Consider the following 19,570-nt stretch of genomic DNA (forward strand, 5'->3'; position numbering starts at 1 on the left):
CTCTTTTTCTATTGATTGGAATAATTTCAGAAGGAATGGTACCAGCTCCTGCTTGTACTTCTGGTAGAATTCAGCTATGAATCCGTCTGGTCCTGGACTTTTTTTGTTTGGTAGGCTATTAATTATGGCCTCAATTTCAGAGCCTGTTATTGTTTTATTCAGGGATTCAACTTCTTCCTGGTTTACTCTTGGGAGAGTGTATGTGTCCAGGAATTTATTCATTTCTTCTAGGTTTTCTAGTTTTTTGTGTGGAGGTGTTCATAGTATTCTCTGATGATAGTTTGTATTTCCGTGGGATTGGTGGTGATATCTCCTTTATCATTTTTTATTGCATCTATTTGATTCTTCTCTCTTTTCTTCTTTATTAGTCTTGCTAGCAATCTATCAATTTTGTGGGTCTTTTCAAAAATCCAGCTCCTGAATTCTTTGATTTTTTGAAGGGATTTTTGTGTCTCTATCTCCTTCAGTTCTGCTCTGATCTTATTTATTTCTTGCCTTCTGCTAGCTTTTGAATGTGTTTGCTCTTGCTTCTCTAGTTCTTTTCATTGTGATGTTAGGGTGTCAATTTTAGATCTTTCCTGCTTTCTCTTGTGGGCACTTACTGCTATAAATTTCCCTCTACACGCTGCTTTAAATGTGTCCCAGAGATTCTGGTATGTTGTATCTTTGTTCTCATTGATTTCAAAGAACATCTTTATTTCTACCTTCATTTTGTTATGTACCCAGTAGTCATTCAGGAGCAGGTTGTTCAGTTTCCATGTAGTTGAGTGGTTTTGAGTGAGTTTCTTTATCCTGAGTTCTAGTTTGATTGCACTGTGGTGTGAGAGACAGTTTGTTATAATTTCTGTTCTTTTACATTTGCTGAGGAGTGCTTTACTTCCAAATATCTGGTCCATTTTGGAATAAGTGTGATGTGGTGCTGGAAGAATGTACATTCTGTTGTTTTTGGGTGGAGAGTTCTGTAGATGTCTATTAGGTCCACTTGGTGCAGAGCTGAGTTCAATTCCTGGATATCCTTGTTAACTTTCTGTCTCGTTGATCTGTCTAATGTTGACAGTGGGGTGTTAAAGCCTCCCATTATTGTTGTGTGGAGGTCTAAGTCTCTTTGTGAATCTCTAAGGACTAGCTTTATGAATCTGGGTGCTCCTGTATTGGGTGCATATATATTTAGGATAGTTAGCTCTTCTTGTTGAATGGATCCCTTTACGGTTATGTAATGACCTTCTTTGTCTGTTTTGATCTTTGATGGTTTAAAGTCTGTTTTATCAGAAACTAGGATTGCAACCCCTGCCTTTTTTTGTTTTCTATTTGCTTGGTAGATCTTCCTCTATCATAAGTCTGGTAGAACTTATGAAGGGCTTTTTCTGATTATAGGCTTTTTATTTCTGATTCAATTTCAGAACTCATTTTTGGTTTATTCAGGGTTTCAATTTCTTCCTGAATCAGTCTTGGGAGATTGTATGTTTTCAGCAATTTATCTATTTCTTATAGGTTTTTTAGTTTGTATGCATAATTTCTAATAGTGTCTGGAGGTTTTTTGTATTTCTGTGATGTCAGTGGTAATGTCCCCTTTGTCATTTCTAATCATGAGAAAAGCTCTTCTTAACAGAAGAATACCTGTTAAAAATGTAGGAGGAATGGTAGAATTAGAAGATCACTATTTGAAACCACCAGTGTACTAACTTATACATGTGATTATTGTCAAAAAACATTGAGTGAAAGTTTGTTGGGGAATGGGATATTTGTATGGTCTCACAGTATCATCCCACATATTACTTATTAAGTATAAAGGAAAAAGCTATCTTTACAATGGGGACATCTGGTAGGCACTACCCTATCCAAATGATTAAATTTAGTATTAGATAATGGGACAAACTGACACCACATTCTTCCTGATTTGATACAAGTGGAAGTGCATAAAATCATCAACATACTATTCTTGTTCAATGTTCAACATGAATTAAATCATAAGGAACAATCATTATAGGGCATTCTATGATACAAGTGGTCTGGACTTTTCAAATGTGTCAATGTCTAGTAGAAAGGAGAGAGATTATTCTACATTATGGAGAGTAAAGAAACAAACCAAACGCAGTATGTGGTCTTTAAAATAGCTATAAAGAAATGTTTGAGGTAAATTGGAGAAATGTATATATGAACCATATATTAGATATTATTTTATCAATGTTAAACTGTAAGTGTAAAAGCGGTATTGTGGTGAAATAGAAGATTCCCTTGTTCTTAGGAGATACCTGTGGAGATATATAGTTCACCCTTGAACAACATGGGGCTTAGGAGTACCAATCCCCTGTGCAGTCAAAAATCCACATGGCCCCTGGAAAGCGAGTGAGACAGAACTCTTCACTGCCCTGGAAAAGGGGGCTGAAGCCAGGGAGCCAAGTAGTCTTGCTCAGTGGATCCCACCCTCACTGAGTCTAGACCCTCACTGAGTCTAACAAGCTAAGATCCACTGGCTTGAAATTCTAATTGCCAGCACAGCATTCTGAAGGCAGCCTGGGATGCTTGATCTTGGTGGGAGGAGGGGCATCCACCATTACTGAGGCTTGAGTAGGTGGTTTTCCTTCACTGTGTAAACGAAACCACTGGGAAGTTCAGACTGGGCAGAGCCCACCACAGCATGGCAAAGCTGCTATAGCCAGACTGCCTCTCTAGATTCCCCCTCCTCCTCTTCAGCCTATTCAGTGTGAAAACAATGAAGATGAAGACCTTTATGATGATCCATTTCTACTTAATAAATAGTAAATATATTTCCTCTTCCTTATGATTTGTTTGATAACATTTCTCTAGCTTAATTTATTATAAGAACACAATAAATAATACATATAACATACAAAATATGAAAGCTATTAGTAGTTGAGTTTTTGGAGAGTCAAAAGTTACGTGTGCATGTGTCTTTATAGCAGCATGACTTATAATCCTTTGGGTATATACCCAGTAATGGGATGGCTGGGTCAAATGGTATTTCTAGTTCTAGATCCTTGAAGAATCGCCACACTGTCTTCCACAATGGTTGAACTAGTTTACAGTCCCCCCAATAGTGTAAAAGCATTCCTATTGCTCCACATCCTCTCCAGCACCTGTTGTTTCCTGACTTTTTAATGATTGCCATTCTAACTGGTGTGAGATGGTATCTCATTGTGGTTTTCATTTGCACTTCTCTGATTCAACCCAGAATTTCATATCCAGCCAAACTAAGCTTCGTAAGTGAAGGAGAAATAAAATCCTTTACATACAAGCAAATGCTGAGGGATTTTTTCACCACCAGGCCTGCCTTACAAGAGCTCCTAAAGGAAGCACTAAAAATGGAATGGAAAAACTGGTACCAGCTACTGCAAAAACAAACCAAAATGTAAAGACCATTGACATTATGAATAAACTGCATCAACTAATGGGCAAAATAACCAGCTGGCATCATAATGACAAGATCAAATTTGCACATAACAATATTAACCTTAAATGTAAGCAGGCTAAATGCCCCAATTAAAAGGCACAGACTGGCAAATCAGATAGAGTGAAGACCAATCGGTGTGCTGTATTCAAGAGACCCGTCTCACATGCAAAGACACACATAGGCTCAAAATAAAGGGATGGAGGAAGATTTACTAGGCAAATGGAAAGCAAAAGAAAATTTTTTTTGCAATCTATCCATCTGACAAAGGCCTAATATCCAGAATCTACAAAGAACTTAAACAAATTTATAAGAAAAAAACAACCCCATCAAAAAGTGAGCAAAGGATATGAACAGATACTTTTCAAAAGAACACATTTATGCAGTCAACAAACATGAAAAAAAGCAAGAAAAGCAAATCAAAACCACAATGAGATACCATCTCATACCAGTTAAAATGGCGATCATTAAAAAGTCAGGAAACAACAGGTGCTGGAGAGGATGTGGAGAAACAGGAACGCTTTTACACTGTTGGTGGGAGTGTAAATTAGTTCAACCGGCTGGACGCAGTGGCTCATGTCTGTAATCCTAGCACTTTGGGAGACCAACGTGGGTGGATCACAATGTCAGGAGTTTGAGACCAGCCTGGCCAACATAGTGAAACCCCATCTCTACTAAAAATACAAAAAATTAGCTAGGCGTGGTGGCGGATGCCAGTAATCCCAGCTACTTCGGAGGCTGAGGCAGAATAATTGCTTGAAGCTTGAAGGCAGAGGTTGCAGTGAGCCGAGATTGCACCACTGCACTCCAGCCCAGGAGACAGTGAAGACTCCATCTCTAAAAAAAAAAAAAAAAAAAGAAAAAAAAATTAGTTCAACCATTGTGGAAGACAGTGTGGCAATTCCTCAAGGATCTAGTACCAGAAATACCGTTTGATCAAGCAATCACATTACTGTGTATATACCCAAAGGATTACAAATCATTGTACTTTAAAGACACATGCACATATATGTTTACTGCAGCACTTTTTACAATAGCAAAGACTTGAAACCAACCCAAATGCCCATCAATGATAGACTGGATTAAAAAAATGTGGCATATATACACCATGGAATACTACGCAGTCATAAAAAAGAATGAGACCATGTTCTTTGCAGGGACATGGATGAAGCTGGAAACCATCATTCTCAGCAAACTAACACAGGAACAGAAAACGAAACACTGCATGTTTTCACTCATAAATGGGAGTTGAACAATGAGAACATATGGGCACAGGGAGGTGAACATCACATACCAGGCCTGCCGAGGGGTAGGGGGCAAGGGGAATGATAGAATTAGGAGAAATACCTAATGTCGATGATGGGTTGAGGATGAGCAAACCACTATGGCAGATGTATACCTATGTAACAAACCTCAACGTTCTCCATATGTATCCCAGAATGTAAAGTATAATAAAAAATAAAATAAAATTTAAAAAGACAATACAGAAAGTTACATGGATATAATAAAAAAATAATAATAATGAAGGCAGACATCCTTGACTTGTTGCTGATGTTAGGGAGAAAGCATTCAGTCTTTCAGCATTAATGTTAGCTGTAGGATTTTCATAGATTCTTTTTATCAGGTTGAGGAAGTTCCTGTCCATTCCTTAGTTTGTTGAGAGTTTTCTTGGTACCAAGGATCCATGGTTGGTTTTTAAAATCAGGAATGGATGTTGAATTTTGTCAAATGCTTTATTGGTTTTTATGTTCCTTTATCTGTAAAAAAACTTTTTAAAATGGAAATTTCAAACATAATAAAAGTAGACAGAAAAGTAACAATAGTCCCTCATATACCCATCATCTCCCAGCTCCAGCAATTATCATTTACAGGCAATCTTGTCTGTCTCCACCCATGCCCATTCCTCCATGTGATTTTTAAGCACATCTTAGAAATTGTATCCTTTAATCATGTATATCTCAAAATATACATCTAAAACAATTGTTTTTAGCATGTGGTCTCCAGACTTGCACATCACAATCTACTGGAAAGTTGTTCAAAATGGAAATTCTCAGGTGCCAACAATGTCCTACTGAAGCAGAATTTCTTGGGGGCTAGGGCCCAATCATCTGTGTTTTAATAAGTACTCCGGGTGATTCTGATGCCCACTCAAGATCTAGAATCACTACCCTGAAAGATTCAGGAGTATCTTTTTCTTTTCTTTTTTTTTTTTAATAACCACAATACAACCATCATGTGTAAAAAATTAAACTGTAATTTCTGATTATCCTCAAATAGCGATTCAGTATTCCAACTTCCAATTATCTCATAATTGCTTTTAAAATTTTTTGTTTTCATTATGTTTACAGTTCATTGAGTAATGATCTAAATAATGTCCACATACTGTGATTAATTTGTCTTAAATATCTAAGTCACATTCTCTCTTCCTGCAATTGCAAACACCTGATCATGTATATAATTTTCCACATTTATAAAATTTTACTCGTTGCACCCCCACCCCTCTTTTCTTCTATCCTCTGCATTCCTGTAAATTGGTAATTGGATCATAATGATGAGGTATGGTCAGTTTTAGGTTTAAATTTTGGGGCAAGAACTGTCAGTAGATGGAGCTGTGGTCCTTATTTCTTTAAAGGTTCCTGGTCACAACTTGGCTCTGGCTATTTGCACTGCAGCTTATTGCTCCAGCCTCTGCCTCAACATCCTCTCTGATTGTACCTCCTCTGTTTCCATCTCTTTCAGCTCTGTACTTTTCCCGGCTCAGTTTGAAGACTTGACTTGAATCTCTTTATGACCTTTATCTAATACTCCTTTAAGATGCTACTTCTGATAGCTTGAGCTTCAAGCACAGAAGAACAGCAAGAACTATTCTCTCCTAGGATTCTGCCCAGGTCCTCGTGACACTTACTAGCAAGGCCTGCAGAACCCCACTTTCAGCTGTCAGCCAGCTTGCAGGAGATCAGGTAATAATGGCATTTCTGGCTGGACAGGGTGGCTTATACCTGTAATCCAAGCAGGAGTTAAAGACTAGCCTGGACAGCATAGCAAGACCCGTTCTCTACAAAAATTAAGAAAACAAATTAGCCAGGTGTGATAGTCCTAGCTACTCAGGAGGCTGGGGCAGGAGGATAATTGAGCTCAGGAGTTTGAGGTTACAGTGAGCTATGATTGTACCACTGCATTCCAGTGATGTCATTTGGTGACAGTGAGATTCTGTCTTAAAAAAAAAAAAAGCCTGGGCACGGTGGCTCATGTCTGTAATCCCAGCACTTTGAGAGGCCTAGATGGGCAGATCTCTTGAGACCAGGAGTCGAAGACCAGCCTGGGCAAATGGCAAAACCCCATCTCTATAAAAAATACAAAAATTAGCTGGGCATGGTGGCGTGCGCCTGTGGTTCCAGCTACTTGGGAGGCTGAAATGGGAGGATTGCTTGAGGCCAGGAAGCAGAGATTGCAGTGAGACAAGAGATAACACTACTGCACTCCAGTTTGGGCAACAGAGTGAGGCCCTGTCTTAAAAAAAGAAAAAAAAAAAAAAGACATTTCTGTGGTAACTCTTCTGGTCCCTCTCTCCTAAAAGCAGCTGCTTTCAAGAGCTCTGAAGTCAGGCCTTGGTAACTCTTTTTAAAATACTCTCCAGGGTTCTGTTTGTTGACAGATTTGGAGGCAACTTCATAGTGAATTCTGCAGAGCCACTCTCTCTACTAATCCCTCACTGGAACTGGAATAAAACCACTGCCGTGCAAATTAATTCCAGGGCAAGCCAAAGGCTTTCCAGAGAAAGTTAGACAAGAAAATGCAGTCAAATAGGTTTCAATGTCTAGAAAGTCACTTTTTAGTATTAATTGAAACAGGAAAATTCACAAATGGTAGATCCAGTCAAGGCTGAAATTGGATACTATAAGAGTTTTGTCTATTAAATAAAATCCTTTTCTCCTTAAGTTTTCAACATTGGTTTTTGGGTTATAATGTAGAGAGACTAAATTCCTAGTAACTTGTGTCTCAGCATCTGTTCCCTTTTTGGTCTGCTATATAGATTTTCTTGCTTCTCTTTTTTCTTACACAGTAAAATATCTGTTTCAGTTACCCTTAGTGAGTAGAGACTGGCAGTGGCATAAGAGGGTCTTCACAGGTGCTGGTCGTGCTTTGTTTCTTGAACTTGAACAGCTGGATTCAGAATCCAGAACGTTCACTATTATACTGTGGAACTGCTGGAAGAGGGATACTCTTCATATATTGTTTCTTGATCTGGGTGCTGGTTACAGGCTGTGTTTAGGTTGTGAAATTCGCCAAGAAATATAAAGAAGATGTGTGTACTTTTCTCCATATATGTATTAGTCCATTCTTGCATTGCTATAAAGAAATACCTGGAATGATAATTCATAAAGAAGAGGTTTAATTGGCTCACAGTTCCACAAGCTGTACAGGAAGCATGATGCTGGCCATCTACTCAGCTTCTGGGGAGGCCTCAGGAAATGTACAATTATGGCAGAAGGCAAAGGGGAAGCAGGCTCATCTTACATGGTGGGAGCAGGAAGAAGAGAGAAAGGGGAGAGGTGCTATACACTTTAAAATAACCAGATCTCGTGAGAACTCCCTCAAGAGAATAGCACTAGGAGGATGATGCTAAACCACTAAAAACCACCCCTGTGATCCAGTCACCTCCCACTAGGCCCCACCTCCAACACTGGGGATTACAATTTCACTTAAGATTTGGGAAGGGACTTAGATTCCTACTAAAAAAGAATGAATATCAATGTATTATAACCCCCCCAAAAGTTAAAACATCAGTTGTAACAAATGCACCACTGTGGTGGAGGATGTTGATAATGAGAGAAGCTATGCACACATGGGTAAAAGGGTGTATGAGAAATCTCTGAACCTTTCTCTCAATTTTGCTGTGAGCCTAAAACTACTCTAAAAAGTCTTTTAATAAAATGTATTTTTTTATACCACAGAGGATTTATCAGATTCAAAACATTTAATATGATTAAATGATAAGCCTATATTTGAACTCTCATTAAAACCTTTGAAAATAAAAGAAAGATAGAAAAAGTAAAAATATTAAGAATAAACAAAAGTAAAATATAAAATCTAATCATCATCAGTAAGGACAAAAGGTTAAAATGATTTTGTTTTTTATATTTTTATATCCTTGCAAGTTTCAGTTGCTTGGCTCTGCAAGAAAATAAGAGCAGCAGTGTTGTGGGCGAACACAATCACCATTGTTGCCTTTGTTAGCCCTTCAAGGTAGCCCAATACATACAGACACCCTGCCCAAACCCCAGCTCACAGATCTTCCTTGTTCCCCAACTGCTTTGCTCACAATCTCAATTTCATCCTGTTTCTGGCTTAGTGACGCCGACCACTATCCATTTTTTTAAATTTATTTATTTTTTTTTAGAGACAGTATCTCACTCTGTTGCCCAGGCTGGAGTGCAGTGGCATGATCATAGCTCACTTCAGCCTCAAACTCCTGGACTTAAACAATCCTCCCACCTCAGCCTCCTCAGTAACTGGGACCATAGGTGTGTGCCCCCAAGTCTGGCTAATTAAAAAAAAATTGTTTTTTGTAGTGACAATTGTTTCACTATTTTGCTGAGGCTGATCTCAAACTCTTGGCCTCAAGCAGTCCTCCAGAGTCGCTGAGATTGTGCACCAGCTACTCTCCACTTCTGATTCTGGGTTCTTGCATGTGAGTGTGGTCCATCGGTCTAGGCACCCAGGATGCTCCTCTGTTGAGTCCAGGTGTAGGAAATTTCCTGTTAAATATCTTCCTGAAGGAAGCAACTTCTACCTTAAGCACCTTACTTCTTATAAGTGTCTGCCAGAGCAGTAGTGCTTCCCAAAAGTTCTGTATATTCCCGACCCTTCCACCCTGACTTCCTTTTTAAGTTTTTAATTGAGTTTCCCGTCCGCTCCCCCCAGCTAAATTAAGTACAGTTGCTATTTCAGGGACCATTTGTGACAAATCTTAAAAAAAAGGCAATAATTTTATCATACTTTTTTCATTTCTTTTAAAACTGAACTTAGCTGCCATGGGCCAGACAACTGATCTACTAATACTGGATATCAAACAATATATTGTTTGACTATTTGTCAGCTAGCCCGAAGTTCAGTAATATGTAATGATTTGTAATTCTGCTGAGGCAGAAACTTGAATCTTATGCCTTTAAGAGTAAAACAGAGGAGAAGGTCTTTGATAAACGTCCAGAGCTTTAGCCTCCAGGGATGGAGCCAAGAGTGGGACAAGCCCCTATCATAAGATCTATCAAGGGCCCAAGGAAGGCTGAGAGATTGTGGTACAGGAAGAGCCAGGTGCAGGCAGATAAGTCTAGACACAGGGGTGAGGCAGTAGTATGAGGGCCAGAGAAACAGGCCAGTCAAGGCCGTAAACCAAAAGGCTTGAAATGGGACATTGGAAAGGTCCTCTGTTCCTCTCTCTATTCTTTCTCCCTCTAACTTCCCCAACTGGACTTTTCTCTATTAGAAAAGTAGAAAGCCATATTGAGCTGAGGATCGCAGGTGGCTGGATGGGCTTAATTACAAGCTGGATGATACTCTCTTACACTCCAGCCTCTGAGGTGGGGATTTCAAGTTTTTGATTCATCAAAATTAGAAATCTATACATATCAGGGATCTTTGGAGCTACTAGCAAATAGTCAAACAGTAAATTAGCTATGGAATCTAGGTACTTCTAGGTACCTCTGTGGGTGGAACCCATAAAATTGAGTTTTATGCACTTTACTATGCATAAGAACCGTGACAATTCTTACGCACAGGAAAGTCTGAGACCCCTTCTCCATGTTTCTTCTTGCTTGCCCAGACAATTCTTCTTTCCTTATGGTTAATGGCACAATTTTTTTTTGCCATCTTTCCAGAATATATTTGGAGCCTTGTTTGACGTTTTCTTCTCCCTCATGCATTGTAAATAATTACTCATTAAATATTGACTTTTTCCTCCCATTCCTACTCTAGCCATAGAGTAACTAGAACAAGCATTTGAGAATTTTGTATGTAAAATGTACATTAGTTTTGTGTTGGTACATAAGAAATTACTACAGATTTACTGGATTTTAAGCAACACTTATTTATTAGTTCACAGTTCAGTTGGTCAGAAATCTGGCACAGTGTGGTGGCCTTCTGCTCAATGTATCAGGTATTGGGAGGCTGAAATCAAGGCATCAGTCAGCTGAGTTCTCCTGTAGAGGCTCTAGGGGAAAATTTGCTTCTAAGCTCATTCAGGTTGATGGAATTTAGTCCTGGCTTCCCTTATACAACTAGTTGGAGAAAATTCTGTCCTTTTAAGGAGCTCATGTGATTAAGCAGGACCACCTAGATATTTGTCCTACCTCAAGATCAACAACCTTAATTACATGTGCAAAATCCCATTACAGCAGTATCTACATTAGTGTTTGGTTAAATAATGGGAAGAAGGTTTATGTGTATCGGGGCTGGGGGTCTTAGGGGCTATAATGGTTAATTTTATGTTAACCATAAAATTATGGTTAATTTATCTGCCACAAGGTGCCCAGATATGTGGTCAAACATTATTCTGAGTATTTCTTGAGGGTGTTTTTGATAGTTTAACATGTAAGTCAATAGACTAAAGTTATTGCCTTCTCTAATATACGTGGGCCTCATCCAATCAGTGGAAGGCTTGAATAAAACAAAAGACTGTTTCTCTCTTGAATAAGAGGGAATTTCTTTTGCCTGAATGCCTTCAGGGTGGAACTTTTTTTTTTTCTCCTGACTTTAAACTCAAACTGAAACAAACGTCAGCTCTTCCTGGTCTCAAGCCTACCAGACTTCAAACTGGAGCTATGCCATTGGCTCTGGTTCTCAGATCTTTGAACTTGGACTGTAAATATACCATCATGTCTGCCGGGTTTTCTGTTTCCCAACTACAGATCTTGGGACTCATCAGGCTCCATAGTCATGTGAGCCAGTTCCTTTTAATAAATCTCTGTCTGTCTTTGTCTCTTGCTCTCTGTACATATATATATATCTTCTATTAGTTCTCTTTTTCTGAAATAGGGGCCTTCTTAGAATTCTGCCTGCCATATAAGGGAAACAAAATTCTAAGAGCTTTGTATGTATTTCCTCAGTTAAGTCTTTCAACAACCCTATGAAGCAGGTACCATTATTATTTCTATTTTACTGATGAGGAAACTGATAATCAGAGAAGTTGAGTCTTGCTCAAGATTATATGGGTATTTTCTCATAACATTCTATTACTCATGGAATTCTATGCCTGTATTCCTTCAACTGTCTTCCAAATGGCTTTCCTATCTTTAGAATCTTCCTCCTTTAATTTATCCTGTATTTCTTGGCCAGATCAATGTTAGTTAAAAACTTTTTTCATTACACCTCTTTCCAAGGTGTAGAGAATTATACTTCACCATATATGCCTTGGCATAACTGTGATGTGTCAGAAATTGAGCTTATTCTCAAATATGAAAATCCATTCAGCTATATTCCTTGGCACAGGTTTTATTATGGTGACTTTTACTGTAATGGTGTAAGTGTGAGGTGGCAGGAGGTGGAGGGGCAATTATAACACAAGTCATGGAGTATGTGCAGATTGTATTTTCCCAAACTCAAAAGCTCAGAGGACTTTAATGATAAAAAGTAAGTGTTTTAAAAACAAATCTGATGCATTAAAATAAAAATATAAAAGCTAGCTATTATTTTGTTCCCCATACTCACATGAGAAATGGCAAACAGAATGAACGAATCAAATTGATCTTTAAGAAATGAATAACTTCTAAAGCTTAGTTTCATTTGCTCACTCATTTACTCACTCAGTAAATGGTTGTTGAATGCCACTATGTGCCAAGCACCACACAAAGCAAATTTGTTTACTTTCTCCAATGAAGTATTGTAGCAGCTTCCTCAACTGGTTTTCCTGCCTCCTTTCTCACCCTCAATGCCTACCCGAGTCCAGTATCCACACATGGCCAGAGTGATTTGGCCAAAATGACTGGCCAAAGATCAGCAGAGTGATTGTGATCTGTTTTGATTACTCTGTTGATCAAAACTTTCTAATATATTTTCACTAATTCAGAATAGGATCAGAATCCCATGGCCCATAATGTGGCCTGAAAGCCCCACTCCACTCTGTATTCAACCCCATCTTCTCCACTGCCCTTTTTACTCCCTCACTTTAGTCAGCACCAGCCTCCTTCCCATGTCTCATGGAAGTTTCTCATGGGCTGCTCATTTTTTGGCTGCGAAGCTCTTCCGCAGACAACTACCCCTTACTTCACTCAGATCATCTACTCAGATGTCACTTCATCAAAGATGCCTTCCCTGACCACCTGAACCAAAACAGCAACTTCCCCCTACCACCCTCTCCACTTTAGTTTTACTTTTCTTCTCAGTACTCAATCACCACCTCATATATAATACATATTTGAATGTATTATAGCTAGCTTGTCATCCCTTCCTCTACTTAGGAGTCAGCTCCTAGAAGCTGCATTTTCTCTATTGCATGATTTCAGTGACTGGAATTACAGCTGGCACACAGTAGTGTATTCCTACATACTTGCTGAAAAAGTGAATGAACAAATGTAGAACCTCGATTTCTTTGAGGCATTTATTTACTTATTTAGAGACATCTGTCACCCAGCCTGGAGTGTAGTGGGGCGATCCTGGCTCGCTGCAACTTCCATCTCCTGGGTTGAAGCGATTCTCCCACCTCAGCCTCCTGAGTAGCTGGGACTACAGGAGTGTGCCACCACAGCCAGCTAATTTTCATATTTTTAGTAGAGACGGGGTTTTGCCATGTTACCCAGGCTGGTCTTGAACTCCTGGGCTCAAGTGATCCACCTGCCTTGGTCTCCCAAAGTACTGGGATTATAGGCGTGATGCATCACTGGATGACACCTTTTTATTGACCCTTTTGTAGAGAAATAGTGTGCATGTTTGTGTTGTGTGGGTGCAGAAGTCTGGGAAGGGTGCTGCATGGCATTGTCCAGATGCCCCCGGCCCCTGCAACGACTCTTTGTGGCTTCTGATATGTAGATCTTTGGGAAGTATGCCTTTCTAGTAACAGCCATCTTGCCTATGGCTAATAACAGGCTCTTGGGAAATGCTCAAGAAGCTGGCATCATTTTTTTTAAAAAAATATATAGTTCTTTTTATTACTGATATATGCTGGGCACTGTAAATATATGCTGAGCACTATATTTAGCACTTTACATACATCCTTATGACTCTGCAAGATAATCATTAATATTCCCAGTTTACCAGTGAGTAGATGGAAATTAAATAATTAGCTTGGAGTTACTCCGCTGGTAAGTAGTAACAGTCATTATTGAAATCCACATCTGTGGAGTTTCACAGTCTGTGATACTTACAGAACTAGAGAGCTGCATAATGCTGGACATGATGTTTTGTATCAGATTCCAGTTTCACCACCGTGATAGATGGTGGCAGGTCTCAGACAGACAAGGCTCTAAAATTCCCTTTCTCCTGTTTCTTGTGTCAAGAACACAAGTATCCCTTTATATTCCTTGCCAAGGACAAGCAGATCTCTTCCATGGAGCTTAGAGGTTAAAAATAAAAAAGTTCTGATAAGGATTCACTTACTGGAAGTAACAAAAAAATTTTTAATTGTTTTTCCTAATTACAAAAGCAATATGTATGTATCATTTTGGACATTTCTTGGGCTTTCTAAATAAAAACTTAAAGCAGCAAATAGGTGGTGGTAGTGGTGTGGTTTTGAGGAAGAGAAGAGGTAGGAGTCTAATCCCTTACTTAGGTCTTTCTTATGATGTTATAGGGGAGCCAGAGGTCACCTCCAAGCTCCCTTTTACCTCTTAATGAGCTCTCCAGCTGTATCCAGAAACCACACTGACACCAGGAAGACTACCAGGAGAAAAGTATACACATTTTATTAGTTTTACATACACATGGGGATCTTCACAAGAGAGTGAAGTCTGAAGAAAGTGGCTGAAGATGCTTCACTTATTTTTTTAGACAAAGAGAGATACATTTGAGAAAAAAAGCCATAACAAAGAAAATTTGGCTACGGTGTTACAGTAGGTAGCTAGTCAGGCATGAGCAGGGCAGGAGAGGGCTCCCCCTCATACACACACACATCAGGAATGTCAGGCAGCCATCAGGTGATGGTCAGGCGGTTGTTAATTGTCTCTTTAAAATAATAGTTGGTCACAGCCAGCACCAGGGAAAGGCAGTCTCCTAATAGAAAACACTTAAACTGTTGATCAGCGGCTTCCTGATAAGATCTTAGGAGTTGGGCAAGTGGGCTCAAGTATGCGCATGTGGACAGCCCACCCCAAGGGAAGAATCAGGAGAGAAGTAATGCAAAGCCCCAAAGCAAGACCCCAGAAGTATGCCAACGTATAAAACCCCAGGTCAAAAGGTCAAACTATGCACTAGATCTCTCAAGTCACCAGCTTGGCCCTCTTCGAAGTGTACTTCCTTTCATTCAAAGCTTTTTAATAAATTTTCACTTCTGGTCTAATACTTGCCTGGGTCTTTCCTTCCGTCTTAAGCCCCTCAGTCGAATTCTTTCTTCTGAGGCGGCAAGAATTGAGGGTGCTGCAGATCTATAGGGATTCGCTGCCTGTAACATACTTTGGGGCGGTGTCTCGGATATGGGCAGTTGCTAACATATTTTGGTGCCCTGTGACTCGAGTAACTTCCATAGCTCACAAAGACAGTAACATTTTCTAGGGAGTCACTAGAAGATAAATGTAAAAAATTTCCTGTATCTCCTAGTGGAAGATAGGGTTACTTCGTTAAGAAGGTTTATTCAGGTCAACTGCAGCCTTCAATTCCAAGCCTTTGGTGATACGGGCTATTTTCTCACCGTCGTAGGGAAAGGATGCCCGTACCAGAGAAATCTTTATGGCCTGCTGCCGCGGAAGAGGCCGGTCAGCCTGCCCTTTCTGAAACTACCATTTCTCCAATGTTTTCCGCTCGAAATAATCAATATACCAATTAGGCATATTTTGGAATGGCACATCTTCACTCCTTCAACGTCTTATCCTGGGTACTTACAGAGATGACCAAATTTGAGTAGGTGTACAGAGTCGTAAGTATATGGAGTTACTTCATTTGTCCCTCTGAAATATTGCAAATCGGACTAGCAATTCCCAGGGGGAAAATTCTAAGCAGTCAAAAAAGGACTCATAATCCTATTGCCAAGGACTAAAAATATCAGTCCAATACAAAACACAGAACTCAAAGGAGAAAAGACTATCAAGAGAACAAACAAGATAATCTGGGCTCCCTTCCCGCTCTTTATTGCCCTTACATACTGTCTACGCTCCTTGTGGCCATGTGCTCTCTATCCTATTTTCAAATATCCCTCCATTGGTAAAAGCTGTTGCCTCGCTTCATTTCATTACCTGCTTCTCCCAGAGTTAGTAGCACCTCCAAGCTCACAGTGCACTTGGTAGGGAGGACAGGGATTTATCCACGCGGCCCAAAGCTGGGTTTCGGTCGTAGGGTAACACGCTTTTATTGACCCTTTTGTAAAGAATGCGTGTTTGTGTTGCTCCGACGCAGAAATCTAGGAAGGGCGCTGCACAGCGTTGTCCAGTGCGGGGGAAATGCCCCTGGCCCCGTAGTCGCACCTGCCCAGGTGTGCTTGCACGCTGGGACCAGGGTGGGCAACAGAGTTCACCTCAGGCAAGTTGGCACCCAGAGCTCCCTGCGCCGCAGGTCTCGGAGGAGACGCCGACATCCCCGCCCACCCTGCGCAGTTCCGGTGACGTACCGCCGCGCCGCCCAATCAGCGCCCGGAGACCGCGGGCTTAGGATTCAAACTGCTCCTCCGCCGGCTGGCGGGGATCGGCGCTGGCGCGGCTGCTGCCGCTGCTGCGCTGCCTGCTGCCTGCTGCCTGCTGCCTGCTGCCTGCTGCCTACTCGCCATGGAGCATCGCATCGTGGGGCCCGGGCCTTACAGAGCTACCAGGCTGGTGAGTGAGTGTGCGGGGGCCTGGGCGGAGCCGCCGGTGCCGCGAGCTCCCAGTCTACGCGCGGACAGAGTGCTTGTCAGTCTTCGCTTCTGCAGTTCAGCGGGACCCGGGTGTGGAGCACTTCAGCTGGGACTGCTGGGGCTTCTTTTTACTGGACCAGGCTCAAAGAAAGGCTAAAGGGGCCCAGAGCTCAGCCGGCCGGGGGTGAGTGCATCTTTGTCCCGAGATGTTGACTGGGTTTTCGGCAGTAGATAGCACCTCTCTAATTTAAAGACCCCAAGACCAGGCTGCTTCCTGCCTTTTGTCCTTTGGAATCTAACGGACCCGGTCGGTAACCTGAGGGCCACCACGTACCCCGTAACGCTCAGCGTTCGCTGCAGTCCAGGCAGGGCGTGTCTCCTTCCTGAGTGACACCTGGTGATACCTGATGAGGTATTCGAACAAACGGTGCCCAGAACACAGGGGCATCGTCCTGGCCACATTTCCGGCCCCTGGCGTTTCTGTTTATGTCAGCACCGATCCAAATGAGGAACTGGCCCGGACAGATGTTTTAGAAGAGTCTTTGCCGACCCTGAGGGTCCTGGGTCCGTTTTTTTTTTTTTTTTTTTCCTGGGAGAAAAGCTTTGGTATTGAGGTGTACTTGGTCTGCTTTATGGCCTGGAGCAAGTAATTTTAGTGATTTCTACCTCAAAGGCTTACTATAATGCAATAAAGGGTGACAATTTGGTAATGTCTGTGGCAAGTTTTTAGAGGATTTTCTATGGAAGTGTAATATGGGAATCTGGGAGGACGGTAACTTGCTCCTTGGTCTGCCAACCTCTCTGGCCACATTTAACATGGGCATTACTCTCATCGCTCTATGCATCATAATGAATACACAGGAAAAGGTGGGAACTAAGATCCAAACTCTTACTCAGCTAGACTCATGGAAGAGGTGAGGATGCTGGAATACAGATAATGTAAATAGGGTTTCCTTTTCTTTCCAAAGCCAGCTACACACTATACCAGTAGGTCAAGCCAGAGCTGAGAAGGCCAGCTTCTGGAAGAGAAATCATAGTTGGGGCTGATGGGTCTTTACTTTTTAAATTTGGCTCATAGATCACTTTGAGAAGCTGATGAAGATTAAGGATCCTCTTCACCGAAAACTGCACGTACCACATACTCATGAAATTTTACATGATTTAAGGGAACTTGGGGCTGGGCATGGTGGCTCACTCCTGTAATCCCAGCAGTTTGGGAGGCCAAGGTGGATGGATCACCTGAAGTCAGGAGTTGGAGACCAGCCTGGCCAACACAGCAAAACCCTGTCTCTACTAAAAACACAAAAACTAGCTGGGTATGGTGGCACCTGCCTGTAATCCCACCTACTTGGGAGGCTGAGGCAGGAGAATCGCTTGAATCTGGGAGGCGGAGGTTGCACTGAGCCAAGAGTGCGTCATTGCACTCCAGCCTGGGCAACAAGAGCAAAACTCCATCTCAAAAAAAAATAAATAAATAAAATAAAAAAAAAAATAATAAGGGGACTTGGGAGAGTCTGTGACATTGTTTTATTTGGCAAAAAGACAAGCATTTTATTTGATCATCCTTTGGATCAGTAATCTGGGCTAGACTCATGTCAACAGTTCTTCTGTGGAGTTCACTCATGTGCCACAAGTAATATGACTTGGCTAGTACTGGATGATGGAAGATGGCTGCTTGACTTGGTCCTGGCTATTACCTGGGTCAGATATCTCTAACAGTTTATGAGAGGCATCTTCACCTAGTGGTGTCATGGTTCCAACAAAGCTAAAAGGAAGTTTCAGCTTGTTACTTTTTGTTCAAATCTCATTGGTCAAAGCAAGTTAAACAGCTAAATCCAGATTCTAGAAATTCAACTCCACTTCTTGAGGGGCAGAGTGGCAAAGCCACAGAGGTACATGTGGAGAGGATGGGAAGAATTATTGCACTCATCTTTGCAAACACTCCATACAGACACCAGAATGATCTGGGGTCACGGCTATTGGTAGGTCTAACTTTAGGGATAAGGGTTGTACCTTATTAGGGACTTTCAAAAAGGTTTATTCTCTTTGTGGGAAGGAAAATAAGGCATTTGATGATTCCCTTCACCAATTTATTTACAGCACTTACGTAAGGAAAACGTAGCGAGGCTCTGGTTCTTGACATGACTAGTCTTCATTCTTCCTGCATTAGACTACAAAAAAAAAGAAATTACTTCATAATTGAAATTGTATTTTAGTCTCATATTCACAGAATTGTATAAGATACTTCTTTTCATTGATGCAGAGGGCCCATATATAGATACTGATGGATTCTTGAGTCACATTAAAATATTATCAAAGGAATTTAATTAAAAAAAGGTGCTCTCTGCTCTCTAAAAGTCTTCAGTCTCTAACAAATGATATTCAGGCTAAATTTAAGTTAAGAAGATAAATGACATGGATAATTAATGAAACAAACGCCTCAGTTTCACCAGAATTTCCCAGGTAATCATTTCAGTTCTCAACTTTATAGTGTTTGAGGAACATAATATTAAACTAAGATTTGGAATGCATAAAACAATGGCCATTTTTATTTTTTCAAAAGTGAGTATTCCTGCTGTCAATGATTGCAGCCAACATTGAAGATGCTTCTTTCCATTGTAAAATCTGTAATTGTTTCCCCAACGTAATTCAGCTGTGACTTAAAGCTTTTGCTAGGTAAATCATATGTTTAAATAGTTTGAGACTAGTCCTCTTTTTACTTATTGGACCTAGCTGACCTTTCCTTCCTCCATCCGCAACATACAATTTCCCCCTTTTCCCATTATGCTCATTCTAAACTTTCTTCAGGGAAAGGTTGGTAAAAATCTATTGGAATACAAAAACTAGGCCTTTATTTTCTCCTTTCACGGCTCACTTTACTTTCTCAAAGCATGTACAGCTCCGTTTTTCTAAACCTCCAAAGTCTTATTTGAAAACATTTTATGGATTAGGTAAAATGTTATGGCAAAAGTCAAATGGCCCCAACTCATGATAAATATGAAACTAATTAGCCATGTATACATTTTCATTGAAATCACTTTCATATAAATATGAAGCTAATTTGCCATGTATACATTTTCATTGAAATCACTTTCATTTTTGTAAACTTGGTGTCAGTAATTCATTCAAGTAGAGAGAAAGAACATTTTTTTTCTAGAAGCTGCTTACATCTTCTTATCTTTGAACTTACT

General features: G+C 40.6%; 1 protein-coding gene across 2 annotated transcripts in view; it reads left to right on the forward strand.

Moving 5' to 3' along the window:
- Positions 1-16,230: 16,230 nt before the first annotated feature.
- The window catches only part of DEPDC1B (DEP domain containing 1B), a 121,223-nt gene continuing 117,883 nt past the window's right edge, over positions 16,231-19,570 (forward strand). Inside the window, exon 1 of one of the 2 annotated variants that reach the window (XM_023210494.1) lies at positions 16,231-16,359. In XM_023210494.1, coding sequence (XP_023066262.1) covers positions 16,312-16,359 — 48 coding nt within the window. In that variant the 5' untranslated portion in view covers positions 16,231-16,311. Of the gene's footprint in view, positions 16,360-16,466; positions 16,564-19,570 lie in introns of those variants that run through there. The other variant, XM_023210495.1, reaches the window with a different exon arrangement.

This window comes from Piliocolobus tephrosceles, chromosome 4, assembly GCF_002776525.5.
Source record: "Piliocolobus tephrosceles isolate RC106 chromosome 4, ASM277652v3, whole genome shotgun sequence".
Classification (NCBI taxonomy): Eukaryota; Metazoa; Chordata; class Mammalia; order Primates; family Cercopithecidae; genus Piliocolobus; species Piliocolobus tephrosceles.